This window comes from Mya arenaria, chromosome 3, assembly GCF_026914265.1.
Source record: "Mya arenaria isolate MELC-2E11 chromosome 3, ASM2691426v1".
NCBI classification, from domain to species: domain Eukaryota; kingdom Metazoa; phylum Mollusca; class Bivalvia; order Myida; family Myidae; genus Mya; species Mya arenaria.
Window position 1 is genome coordinate 64,030,239 of NC_069124.1, and position 13,187 is coordinate 64,043,425.

The 13,187-nt window shown below is 35.6% G+C and overlaps 3 protein-coding genes across 3 annotated transcripts in view; 1 reads left to right on the forward strand and 2 right to left on the reverse strand.

Annotated features, from left to right (window-relative positions):
• The window catches only part of LOC128227784 (C2 domain-containing protein 3-like), a 28,408-nt gene extending 20,589 nt beyond the window's left edge, over positions 1-7,819 (reverse strand). The window contains exons 1-10 of the mRNA XM_052938633.1: positions 7,661-7,819; positions 5,819-6,002; positions 5,279-5,562; positions 3,182-3,345; positions 2,732-2,912; positions 2,305-2,512; positions 1,853-1,979; positions 1,479-1,685; positions 915-1,197; positions 407-614 (exon numbers count right to left, since the gene is read on the reverse strand). Of these exons, the coding sequence (XP_052794593.1) occupies positions 407-614; positions 915-1,197; positions 1,479-1,685; positions 1,853-1,979; positions 2,305-2,512; positions 2,732-2,912; positions 3,182-3,345; positions 5,279-5,562; positions 5,819-6,002; positions 7,661-7,712 (1,898 nt within the window). The 5' untranslated portion in view covers positions 7,713-7,819. The remainder of the gene's footprint in view (positions 1-406; positions 615-914; positions 1,198-1,478; positions 1,686-1,852; positions 1,980-2,304; positions 2,513-2,731; positions 2,913-3,181; positions 3,346-5,278; positions 5,563-5,818; positions 6,003-7,660) is intronic.
• Positions 7,820-9,550: 1,731 nt separating this feature from the next.
• On the reverse strand, positions 9,551-10,519 carry LOC128225576 (von Willebrand factor C domain-containing protein 2-like). The gene is made up of 3 exons (XM_052935452.1): positions 10,353-10,519; positions 9,924-10,071; positions 9,551-9,786 (listed from the first exon to the last, which is right to left on the reverse strand). The coding sequence occupies exons 1-3, from the start codon at positions 10,473-10,475 to the stop codon at positions 9,620-9,622; spliced, it is 438 nt and encodes a 145-aa protein (XP_052791412.1). The 5' UTR covers positions 10,476-10,519; the 3' UTR covers positions 9,551-9,619.
• A 77-nt stretch (positions 10,520-10,596) lies between these two features.
• LOC128229252 (von Willebrand factor C domain-containing protein 2-like) lies at positions 10,597-12,112 on the forward strand. The gene is made up of 3 exons (XM_052941031.1): positions 10,597-10,793; positions 11,553-11,703; positions 11,833-12,112. The coding sequence occupies exons 1-3, from the start codon at positions 10,665-10,667 to the stop codon at positions 12,057-12,059; spliced, it is 507 nt and encodes a 168-aa protein (XP_052796991.1). The 5' UTR covers positions 10,597-10,664; the 3' UTR covers positions 12,060-12,112.
• The last annotated feature ends 1,075 nt before the right edge of the window (positions 12,113-13,187 follow it).

A 13,187-nucleotide genomic window follows, 5' to 3' on the forward strand; every position in this document is an offset into this window, starting at 1 on the left:
TTGAGGCATTACACATTTATCTCAACTCATTTTACCATAAAGCATCAAAATTTATTGAAAAAAATATTTTTTCACACATTTTTTAAACTGCATTCTATCATTGAATACAGTATGTTGATAGAAACCTTTGGTCTAGATTAAAAAAATATATATATATTACAGCCAAAACTGTAGTTGAGTATAATTCATTGCCTTTTATCATTTACTCAAGTATATTTTTTGCTCTAAAATAAGTTTTTCTTTGAAATATATAGATATTAAACAATTCTATGCTCTTATGTGGTAAAAAATTTTGAGATTAAGATTTGACTGAAGTGTTTTCGTGATATTGGGGCCAGGTGTCTTCCCAATATTTGCTCAAAAAGTCCTTGTTTAAGTCCTAGTTTATATATTATTTGATACTTACCATGACTTTTTTGCCTTAGGTGATGGTTTAGGTGGTTTAATGCCATATTTTGTTTTTGGTTTTGATTTTGATGAGGAAGTATCCATGTTTGCTGCTAGCTGCAGTGAATCAATGGTTACCCTGGCAACATGTACACGCCCCAGTAATGTCAGGCGCTCAACACTCATACCATCAACTGTGTTGGACTTCTTGTGACGTGAAGGTTCATCTGAAAAAAATAACATGGTTAGAATGTTAGAAACATGGTTTTATATCTTAAGATTAGAAAATCATAAAAAAAGAATTGCTTCTATTTTGTTTACAAGTATGCATTCAAATATGATTTCCAATTTGATATTACAAAGGCACAAACCACAGAAAAATGTACAGAATACTTTAGTCTATTAAATTGTAAACTGTAGATGTTAAAATGTAGGATACCTATGATGATTAATACAAATATTTCCTATAGCTCAGCATATAAAACACATTATCGCGTGGAACTTTAATGCTTATATACATTATGTACCTCTGGTGGGTGGCTCATCAATATCAGAGGGCACCATGTCAAAGGATACCCTTGATGATTCCGACCTCGGCGTGCTAGCCCTGCTCCCTACATCGCTATCACTAAACTCGCTAGCACTCGCGCCTGATCGAGACCGTGAACCCTTTCGTTTCTTACTGCCCTTACGCCGTACTTTAGTGCGAGACTTGCGCTTAGGTGTGCGGGGCTTGTGTTTCTTGGTCTCTGGTTCTGGTGGGAAGGCAAGAGCAAGGCTGGACATGGAGGAGGAGCGGGATGGAGGTCTCTGTGGAGGGAAAATGCACAAGTATCAGCAATATGCTCAAGTTACACACATAGTGTAACTCATGATTACAATTTCATGGACACATAATAATTTTAGTCATTGCTGTGTTTTCTATGTTCAAATGATTTTCTATAACCTGACAATAACCTTCAAGCCACAAAATGCCATTGAGCAAAACAGAACTGTCAAATTATTTTACCTTGTGATGCTTTACTTTAACAAAAGAAAAAATTTCATTGTTTTCCCAAATAATTGGCAAAAGGACTTTTTTAACTATTTACCATATTAGACTCATCCTCTAGGTCTTTATGTTTCTTTGTTCTGTATTCATCACAGCTGATATCAGAGAGGTTCTCGTCAGAGATGTTGTTCTTATAGAAGAGTTCTTGTAGCAGGGACTGGCTGTGTACTGGATCCTCATAATCACTCATCATGTCATCATCACCTGATATACTCCCATTGGGACTCCCATGTGGACCCTTAAACAGCTGGAGAGCAGAGAAACATGGCATTTTATCTATCAGTTCTAAAGACTTGAAGTTTAGCTTATTTAGTTTTTACGATACAATATAATATTAATGGTTTAAATATATTTTGATATCACACCTATAGATGATTACATTAAACACGTAGGAATTATAACATCACTACACACCCTTATATCATCTGTAAGCTGACCCCCAAACACCAGGTCTACAGCAGCGTCATCCAATTGTTCACCCTCTGCACCAAACAGCCTCTCTGCTCTCAGTATCTCCTGTAGGAAACTCCCATCCATACTTCTGCAAGTGAAAAATGAATTGAAAATGTTTTCCATTCATCTTATTATCAGCTATAATGATAAATAATTCTTTTAATTTCCACAGCTTTTTTTAGCTGGAACAATGGAATTTCTCTATCTATCTGACAATTTAAAGTTCTACCCTTTCATTGTTACATTTTGTCATATTTAATGTTAACACTGAAAGAGAAACAGTCATAATATACAAAATCATTATCAATACATTGCCTGCCTTACATCCATATTCATTTGTCCATGCAAGTCCTTAATATATGTTTGTTTTCATCTTAATGAAGATGTATTGATTTTAAAAGAAATGAACATACTTTCCTGAAACATCCACAGGTTTTCTCTGTGGAACTCCATGTGGCACATCATGTGTGACAACTCTCTCTGTGACAGAGTTATTGCCCCTTGAATTGTTGTGCAAGGAGGAGACAATCATCTGCTCACGGAGTTTATTCCCCTTGTCCAGAAGCACCGACAGAAGGTCACTGTTGGTGGCTTGGGTGGTGGAGGTGGGTGCAACATTTTCTGAAGAGGAAAACTTTACGTTATACCAGTTACACTATGAGCAGAGTATAGGCTCACAGACTGATCAAAGTACCTGTCTAAAGATCTTGAGCTGAGCCAGTCGAACACTTTCACAGCATAATAATATACAGAAGCACTAGAAGATACTCTTATACTAGAAGAACAAAAACATTAATTCACTGCCATGCAATCTCTTCTTGTTAGATTTAAGAGTCTTACCTTTTTTGCCTTGAATATTTTCATTGCTGTAGTTAGTTCTGATGACATCACCATTAGTTGTTATTGCCACAGCTCCACCATTTTCCATTTGTCTATATTGGCGTTCAACTGGATCTGGCTCATATTGCAGATGCTGCCTCAAGTCCTCTGTGTAACCATTTGCTAGACGAGTCTCAGCATTCTGAAAACGCATTTAATAGGGTGAGATTTCTGTACACATATAGAAAGAATTCCTTATTGCCATAAAAAAACGTATTTTAGAAAACTGTATAAATGTGATACTGCAATTACTTACTCTTCTAAATTAACCTTATGGACAATGGTACAGTCTCATAATCTTTGCTTTTTGTACTCAACATTTGACATTTAAATGAAAATATATAATTTTATACATCTTGACAGACATCAAACAATCGATAACAGTTCTATGGAAAGAATAGATGGCCGTGCCTGTAGATGAGAGGCTGGAGAGATGAAAGGGTCGTCAACAGGTTTGCGAGGCTGGTCTGAGTGGGGGACAGGGCGGGACTGCTTCGGTACCGAAGACTCCTGGGTCACATGAGTTTCCATGCTTAAGTCTGTTGTCGGGATGGAACCAGTACTGTCATACGACGCTGAAAACAGAAATATTTACAGCCACTTAAGTGATAAGTTTGTTTGTTTACATCACTTTGAGAATAAAAACTGTAACAGCTACAGAGCTCCACATATTTTTTTTAATGAATTGGGTATGACCCACACATATCTTTGCAATTGGGTATTCAAGGCTTTTGCATCTAGGTAAGTGTTATTTTTATCCCCATTGATTTGGAAGTTAATTGGGTAAAAATATAAAAACTTGTTATATTATATCCATACGAAATGATATACTCAATATTGTTAAATTCTAAACTCACATGCTTTGAACTTGGGAAGATATGCCATAAGAGAAAAAAATTGATAAAGTTGTTCAAGTGTTTCTGCTTCATAACATAAATCAATGTTATGAGCTTGTGAATGTGTATTTAATTTGTTATTTGCCTCTCTTGAAAGCCATTTTCAATAATAATACGTGTAGAATTAGTTTAAAAACATTATTTCCAAAAGTGCATAAACCATCATTTTCATTTTGAATGCATCTTTACTTGCTTAAAAATGATTTTAGTTGCGTTTCTGTGATTTGAATTGCATAATTACACAAATATGCTGCGTATATGGACAGAGTCATTTCATTCTTATAAAATATTTCATCATATTCATTTTTTATGGTATAGACTTAAAGGGACACAGATGCCATGGTATAAATGTTTTGTGTTTAAGAATAGTTCTTATTTAAACACGCAAATCTGACGAAATTCAAAAATATCTTTTTATCAAACCAGGCTAAAGCATTAATCAATTTATAATGTAGTCAAAGCAAGTACTCCATTGTAATTGGATTAGGGATGCAAACGAATGGCAAAAGTGATATTCGAATATTCGGTAATTCTTTCGATCGAATATTCGAATATTCGAACACCAAAATGAACCTTTAAGAATTGTAGTAAACTATTATTATTATGATGATGATAATGATGATAGTGAAGAGGGGGGGTGAGAAGAAGAAGAAGAAGAAGAAGAAGAAGAAGAAGAAGATTGCTAACTTTGGCATTCAAGATATTCACATTGCAAAAAAGTAATATTGGGGGCCCTGTTACCCTTCCTGGTCGTATTCGGTACACGCGACGGACCCTTATTGTTCCACAAATTAGCCTTTGAATTTCCCATTTACAAAATATATCCCAAGAAAAAGCAATATATCTTTAACAAAAAAACAAACCTCTGCGTTCATTTTTGTAAAAAATGCAAAATAAGATCAGGGAATTGCGTTTGTCCCGGTTAAATGACGATATGCGCCAACGTGGGACTTGCAGCCTCGTTCTGGGATTGATGTTTACGAAATATATTTATAGAAAACGACACCATGTCTTAGGTATTGTACAACAATACAGGACATATATCCTTAAACGTTAAACCATACACTTTCAGTTAATTTTTGTACGCAAGAGCGTTATATTGAAAACATGGAAACAGTAACTAGCACATGTCCCTCGTATCATCAAGGCGATTTGAGCAATATCGCCAAGCTTGATTAGCAGTGAAGACAAAACATTGGTATAAAGGCCGATCTCTTAAACCCTTAATTGGCATGGTCATTTAAATGTACCCAAAATAATTGGAATGTGTTTTATGTCACTTGTCTAACAGCCAGTAAATGCAAAATTACGGGGACTGTTTATAGTTCCCGGCGATATATCCGATATGACGCGTGTATAGTGTCATCAAGTTCACACCTATGGCATTAGGGGTCGTTGTAAAAACAAGACAGACGAAGATGACAGTTGTAGGCAAAAAGTGTATTAATTTATTATTTCAAAAAAAACATCGAATATTCGAATACCTATTTTGACATACGAATACCAAACGTTCGATCGAATATTCAAATATTCGAATATTCGTTTGCATCCCTAATTTGGATTATTTTCCATCGATCAATTGTAATAGATCTTTACAATTGAAAAATCCTACCCATCAGAGATTCAATCATCATAGAAACATGAAGTTCTCCTATCCTGTCTTCTGTTGGCGAGATGATGGGGAAAAGTCCATTTATTGGTCTGTTGGGTGCTAGCTGACTCAAGTGGGGCACCTCCACAGTGCCTACAGGAACCTGCTTAGGCCCACTTTGAACTTCAAGTACAAGGCTTGACATATCAGCCAAGTAAGCATTGAACTGTTTTGGCCCTGATCTCACAGGAAATCTGGCCGTTGTCCGTGGATGTCCAGCATTCCTCTGATTATGATCAACAGGTCTGAAATTGATAAAGCACATGATGACATAAATCCTTAAAAAAGATCATGATTCATCTCCCTATATAAAAACCAACACAAAACTTGATATAGAATCAAATTTATAGGCTTATTTACACTAAGAATAATATTTCAATAAACATTATCTGATACCAATGTACATGTACATACGGTAGGACCTATTCTGTTACACTGTACAATTTCTAAAATGTAACAGCATCAACTTTGAAACAATGGCTGATAAAAAATAAAAATAACCTGAAGAGGATGCCATTGCCAGGCTCACCCCACCACTTCAATAGAACTTGTGCTGATTTGGGAGCGTTAAGTACATTCCATGTGATTTGTGTGACAGACACTCGGCAGAAACATCGTAGCTGGCCCTCAACCTGTGGAGGCAATCCAGTCTCAACTGAAACATCATCATTTTGGGCGGTCTCCACTAAAAGTAAAAGACAAAAATTGCAGTCTTCAGAATATAAATGCATTTTAAAAAAATCCTTCAAAGACATCATTTTAAAAATTACATTTCATATCAATAAAATCTTAGCCAATACCAGTAGACAATAGTGTTGGGAATCAGTTCCAATTTTATTATCAATAATCTGTTCCACTCAAGTAACCGATTATCGATAGTACAATCGTTTTATAAATACTAGATAGTGCCTGAATTGTTGTTTTACTCATGAACAGAATTAACTCCTAATCATAATATGCATATACGTTATGTCTATGATTGAAGTTATTAAGTGTTGTTTTATGAAGAATAATTAATTTTCGTGCTCATTGTGGCTTTTAATAAAGATGACATCTGAACACTTAATTATTTTAATATTTTTTTTCGATGATCGATTATAACCAAATACAATCAATTGTCACCAACTTCAGGTCCAACCAATTGATTTTCGATTATAATCAATCAAGGGAACATCACTAGAAGACAAAATTAGCACAAGCCCCTAGCTCAGTAAAAGTAAAATGCTTTCTGATCTTGCTCAAATTTAGGATAAAAATATAGCAAGACTAGCTTAAAAAATAATATAACAAGCACTTGTGTAAGATCTGCAATATAAAAAATAAGTGACGTTACAGGTGTCTGGTGTTCCCTTTTTGTTAGCTGTATTAATGTTTAATCAGAGTTGGCAACATCCACATTTAATACATGTTCATTTATGTAACGCCATGAGGTAAATGTTTACATGAATAAAAAGTTAAAATTAGATTCAATTCATATTTGAATTACAAGGATATGTTTTGAGATAGTTGCCTATTTTAAATATAGTATGTTTTATAAAATCAGTTTGTTATATTTTTATTTCGAACACAGTCTGTGAGTTTAACATGTTTGATTATAACAAATTTTATGGATTTATGTACATGTTGTATTTGGCCTTTTATATTTCACCAACCATGCACTGACCAAATGTTTTCATTCAATTTCACTTCAATACAAAAACATTAATAAATCCTAGATTTTCGTATACTTTCTGGATCTGAACATTTTTTATTTTCTTACATCTGTAGTTAGGGTCGCAAGTCGGTTCAACTTACGTAACCCGATCATGAGCAGATATCTAAGTATTATCGGGACAAACTAAGTAGAATTTATCCTGCATGTAGCTATCTAGTGGTTTTTGAAAGCATTTGTAGATGTTGCAGTTATTACTTTTGCTGGAAGTGCATTCCACTCCAAAATTACTCTTATTTCAAAAGAGTTTCCAAGTGTCTTTATGAAACTGTTTCATTTTCTGTTTAAAGCCATGTCCCCCTAGTTGTCTGATAATTTATTTGATTTTTTGTTTCTTAACTTATGTTTTCTTTTTAATTCATGAGTTTATAAACTTCGATCATATCTCCTCAAAATATTCAGCATGAAACTGAGAGCAATTGAAGTGTCAGAAACAAACGACGCAATCTGCTTTATCAACCGACATGGGAATTATTTAATTTCAAATCAATGCACATAGGGTTGAGTTTGTCTAAAGGACTGAAACTCATTAGTTTTAATGCCAAGATCATTATTTTGATTAGCGGTTAGTGCCAAAAACATGTACAAACATGGTTCAAAATCATTGAAATTCCTTCAAATATGAGTATTACCAGGAGGTTTAGTCTTTTTGGGAGTTCTCTGTTTTTTCCTCAGAGACTTCATTCCATTTCAATTCTGTTCAGAACTTATATAGCCAATCGGAATGGTAAAACATTGGTATTATCCCATTTTCTCACTGTTTCCAATGAAAACTTTTCCAACTAATCCGCCATTATTTACATCTCGTTCAAATCTCATTTGCATATGAGATTTGATTTTTTTGTAATGATTTTTTTCTTGAAATAAATTAATACGACAAATTTACTTTTGTTTCAAATCATTGTCAATACCTGATATATTATAATAATATAATTCATAATCATAATATTTTGGTTAAATACCACTATTAGTTATTGCATGTAGCCTAACAATAGTATGGTCTCCGAGCAACTTTATACTGTTTTTATATATACCAAACTTATCATAATAATTAAACATTGAATCCGGGGCGTTTATGCATTCTGGAAGATTTATCAAATGATTCCATGATTAGATCCAGGATTCGAAAAAATGTGGGTTACTTTTAGGTCTGCACGTGTTTTTGGTGCGTTTGGGTAAAAAAGGCGCCATTGGACATATTCCGCTGCGGGAGAAGGCGGGCGAGGCGGGGTGGGGGTGGGGGCTCCATCAATAATCTATTCCATCTATGCTTGATAGACTTCGTGCTCAAATTTCATTTTTCCAGTGATGCCACACTTTCGTAAAATATCATATTTACACTTAAGAAAACCTCGACTTCTCCAAAAGAAAACATACCGAAAATTCTAACATCACATTTAAAATAACGGATTTTTCAAACTACCAAACATTTTTTTTTTAAATTAGGGCAAATTCGTTAACATTATTAACACAAAACCGTTTACAGATATTTGTGACATGAAACTTACCAGTGACCATACATTTAGTGAGGTCAGTGTAATCACGAACTCCGGTCATGTTGTTTAGTAAAAGGGACTCATTTTCTGCCAAATATTGAGTCCCCAGATAAAAAAAATGACTCACTACGGTCGTGTCTATTAAATAGTTATCTCCGTCAATTATATTGTATTTAAATAAATATTTAGTGTCAACAAGTTTTACTGTAGTACCGCTGGTACTGCTGCAGCTATTGCTGTAGATATTCATACTACATTGTATTACTACTTCTATAGTACAACAACTAAAATTGCTGTTGCTTCTGATGATGATGATGATCAACAACAACAACAACAACAACAACAACTAATACTACTGCTACTACAACCTTTACTATTTGTATTTTTGAATGAAGGGATTTTTTTGTCAAACTGATGACCCTTATTTGTAATGATGACACAATATGATAACAGTAGCAATTTCTTGATGCAGTTATTTAAAATGTGTATTCGCCCTTCCAGCCTATGTGGTGCCTTTTTTCTAAAAGGGGGGTCGCTTTGGCTCGGCTTGAAAAGAAACCGCTTTGTTTTGACTGCATCACTTTCTAAAGATGGTTTCTTTATGTTGAACCATATATATAATCATAATCTCCTGGTCATTATTCTTTAAAAATGACCACCGGGTCATAATCTATCGACTCGCGTGTCCGTAGTAATGATTACGACTCCTATATATGAAGTAAAATGATACCAGGAAGTCCGATTTGTCTATGGGGGTTCATATATTTTGTAAGTGTTAATTTAACTTCTTGTAGAGGGGTCGTACTAATATGATCCGCGGGGGTCACAATTTCGGATAATAACGACCGCGGAGGGGGGGGGGGGGGGGGGTAGAGGTCGTGATTCCGAAGTTTGGGGCTCAAAACACCCCCTTTACACCGGTCATAAATATCGAGATATGACACTGTTATCTTTAGAGTGTAATATTAAAGCAAATATATATAACTGTATATGGTGCGTTGGTTGGATAAAAGTATGAAATACTCCTTCTACTAATCAATATTTATTGACACAAGTTTACAGTTCAACATGGCATACACATTTCGCCTATTTTAACTAGCTGACAACCAGAGGGGCATCGGTTACTAAACTTTGTGCGCAGATGGCCTTGTTTGCGTGGAAGCCGAATTGGTTCTGCGGACACTCGCACGTGGTGAGTGGGTCTGGCTGATATGTCTCGCCCTTCTTGATAATCGTGTTGTTTGGTCCCATGCAGTTAGAGCCTGAAGAAGTGACACAACAAATGATATCAATTTGATTTTCGGACTAAGTCTGACTTTGCGTTCAAACCGGCAGTTAGACAGTAAACTTGTTAAATGAAAAAATGGAGGAATGATGTAAGTCTTGCAGTGTTTGTTACCATTTGGACATTGTGGGCAGCAATGATCTGGGTCATGGACGGAGTCGACACAGAGCGTGAAAAAACAGTCCACAATGGCGCAGTTGATGTGCCCGTTATGGCCGCAGTAACACGGCTCACAGGCAGACTTTCTGATAGAGTCCCCCATCTGATGGAAAACAAATCGGTATAAATAATATCCATGTTATTTTTTTACACCAATTTTCCTATTTTTATTGCTACATTTACTATCATGTCAATTCTCTATATAAAAATGGCTATACCATGTGGGAGGGATTTAGTGGTGTGCATGGTATGTTAACATTAATCCATCTTTATACAGAACTGCTCGCTTCTTACCGTTTAAATATGTTATCATTCATACAAGTATGATGGATATAGTGTGAGTCTCCTCATAACAAAGGAAGCATGTTTATTATAGTGATTTACCTGGTAAAAAGTGCCATTCCAGGTACATCCCTGGGGAACTGTGGCCAACAAAGGGCCTGAAGAGACCGAAGCGGCCAGGGCACACGCAAACAAACCAAACAACATTACTATAGAACCCAACATGTTTTCTAAACTATATATAATTATGAACGTGGTCAAATACAGTGGACCGCAGTCAGATATAAAAGGAAGATAAGAACATTGATAATGTCATTTTATAGTTCACAGACCATCCTCTTTTTAAGCATTTTGATAAGAGAATATATAGGAAGACTCCATTTCAAAATAAGCAACACAATTTGGAAAATAAATATGGCGATACTCGTACTGTTGATTTGTGGGTTGTGTGCGGGATCAAATGCAGTTGACATACATGTAATATCGAATACAAAGTTGTCTACACCACCACAAGGTTGTCAATGGAACGGGAAATGGTACATGGTCAGTGTTTTTGTGTGTCTCTTTTTTAATCCAAACTCTCCACTAGTCGCTTATTTTATCAAGACAGCTATGCATTGTAAGCTATTTCAAATATTCCAAAGTGACCCAATTATTTTCAAGGCATCATCCTACACTCAGATTTCATCAAACCCGAACGAACTCCCTTGTCCTTTAATAACCTTATGCATTTTCCTGAAAACAATAAAGTTTGTTATTTTATAGATTTTCCACAGGAGCGGAAACAAACTATTTGTGTATGTTTTCCTAGCATATACATAGGATAAACACAGGTTCTTTCCCCTGTGGTAGAATCCGTTTTTTACAGAAACGTTAGTTTGACGGTGAGTGGTTTAAGCATCATATACATATATATAACCCATGTAACATGCAGTGCAAAACCAAAATAGATTCTGCCTCAAATGCTATTGCAAGTACATACCATTTTTGCCAATGAAATAATCATGGCAAATTTATCAGATACAAAGGGATTTTCTGGAGAACCGTACAGTTTTCAAATGAGAAATGCCTAAACCCAACAAAAAAGTACAAGCCCTCAATTAAAGCATTGCAATTTCTTTATGCTCAGAATCAAAAGAAATTGTCCAATTGTCATTGGCCCCGACCTGTTGCGCAAACTGTCGTTCTTAGGCAGTGTGGACAATGTGGCAATATTCGCTTACTCACATGACGACACACTCTGGGTCATTGGGTCAGCACAAATGTTAAGAATTACTATTTTTACCATTATTTGCTCTATAGCCTGGAGAGGAAATGCAGAAGAATCCATGCGAACATTGCACGTGTGACCCGGGCACAGCCCAGCTGATTTGCTATGTAATTGATTGCGCGATGCCACCATGTGTAGACGCTGTCCAAGCCCCGGACCAGTGCTGTGCCGTCTGTCCAAACGGTCAGTATAGCCATGAGAATCCGCTGTGTAAACAATGGTAGAGGTTGCTAAATACATGTATAAGTATTGCTCGTCAACCATACAGCCGCCTGGTACAGTATAATCAATGCAATGTAATATTCATTGTAGGTGCCAACTGCAGGACCAAAAACGGGACGGTGATTAAGGCCGGCCATGCGTACAAGCCCGACCTGTTTACCACGTGCAGGTGCCCCGAAAACCGCTTCGGATTCGAAGCCACCACGGCCATCTGCTACGATGAACACATGCTGGTTTCCCACGCCAGTCGATCCTTTGCGGCTGTGCTAGTCAGCATCGTTTCTGTGTTAGTCGCGTTGGTCGTGTCTACGGTTTAAGCTCCGTTATGGTGCAGTCTTTTATTTCAGGAAAGAAATAAATATTAAGAGAGGTTGTGTTGATTAAAATAGGAACTTAATTGTGCGTGTTTTAGCGTTTTGTCGAAAGTATGAAAGCATTTATAAAGCTGTAATTGTTATACAATAGACTTAAGATGCGCTTGATGGTACATGCACCTATTTGCTTCTTGGCTGTAAGAGATCAGGTCAAGTCAAGTCCGAATATTTTATTGGCAAATACATTTAATACATTGCCATAGTCATTGATCAAACGGGCATGGTGGTGAAATCAACATAATTAATGCATAATAGTATGGAGAAAAGTATGCAACTAAATGGTTAAAAGTCGATAAGTTGAAAAGAGTATCATAAAAGTAAACATAACATAATTTAGATATTGTATGAACTTGAAAGAGAATTATCCTCGTCTTTAAAATGGACTCGCTCATGTTTTTGCATCAAAAATAACTTTCCCGGTAATGCATTTGAAAACACTTATATAATGATAATTTTACTCTTTGGTTCCAAAATACTAAAAAGTATAAAACACAATAACCTGGTTTAAGTGGGGAGCGAACCCATACCTATGGTGACATAAACCTGCCGTAAGATAACCTGTTAACGTTCGCGAATTGTTTCGTGTTAACCACTTTATTTTCGCGGTAATTATGCAGCAAACTATATATATATAGTTAATATTCGCGATACCTTTTTGGTAAGATAAATATTATAGACTAAAAACAGGCTTGAAAGTGCCCAGAACTGCTACATTTTACCCTTCATAGCTATACAACACGAACAGGTTAACTAGTTATAGTTTGCGAATTCCATTAATAAGTAACATAATAACTGGTTAACAAGATAAGATTTGTGACACCACTTATCTATAAATGACCTTTGGCTTCTAGCAGTAACTGGTTATCTAGTTATGGATTTCGAATTCCACTTAATAAGTTACATAAAAGCTGGTTTACATTTACTTTAGTCTTTACTAATATGCATTGAATATGTGTATATTACTATTATGATATGCGTTTACATACATTAAATTTAATATATATTAATATTAATATATACTGAGCATATATATAGATGCTTTTTCTCCTACCTCAGTTAAAAAAACAAACA

Excerpts from the sequence above, each read along its gene's own strand:
- LOC128225576 (XM_052935452.1), bottom strand. The coding sequence starts at position 10,475 with ATGTTGGGTTCTATAGTAATGTTGTTTGGTTTGTTTGCGTGTGCCCTG. Across the intron at positions 10,072-10,352 it reads GGAATGGCACTTTTTACCAG|ATGGGGGACTCTATCAGAAA; the intron begins GTAAATCACTAT and ends GTTTTCCATCAG. Across the intron at positions 9,787-9,923 it reads CTGCCCACAATGTCCAAATG|GCTCTAACTGCATGGGACCA; the intron begins GTAACAAACACT and ends TCACTTCTTCAG.
- LOC128229252 (XM_052941031.1), top strand. The coding sequence starts at position 10,665 with ATGGCGATACTCGTACTGTTGATTTGTGGGTTGTGTGCGGGATCAAAT. Across the intron at positions 10,794-11,552 it reads GGAACGGGAAATGGTACATG|CCTGGAGAGGAAATGCAGAA; the intron begins GTCAGTGTTTTT and ends TTTGCTCTATAG. Across the intron at positions 11,704-11,832 it reads CTGTGCCGTCTGTCCAAACG|GTGCCAACTGCAGGACCAAA; the intron begins GTCAGTATAGCC and ends TATTCATTGTAG.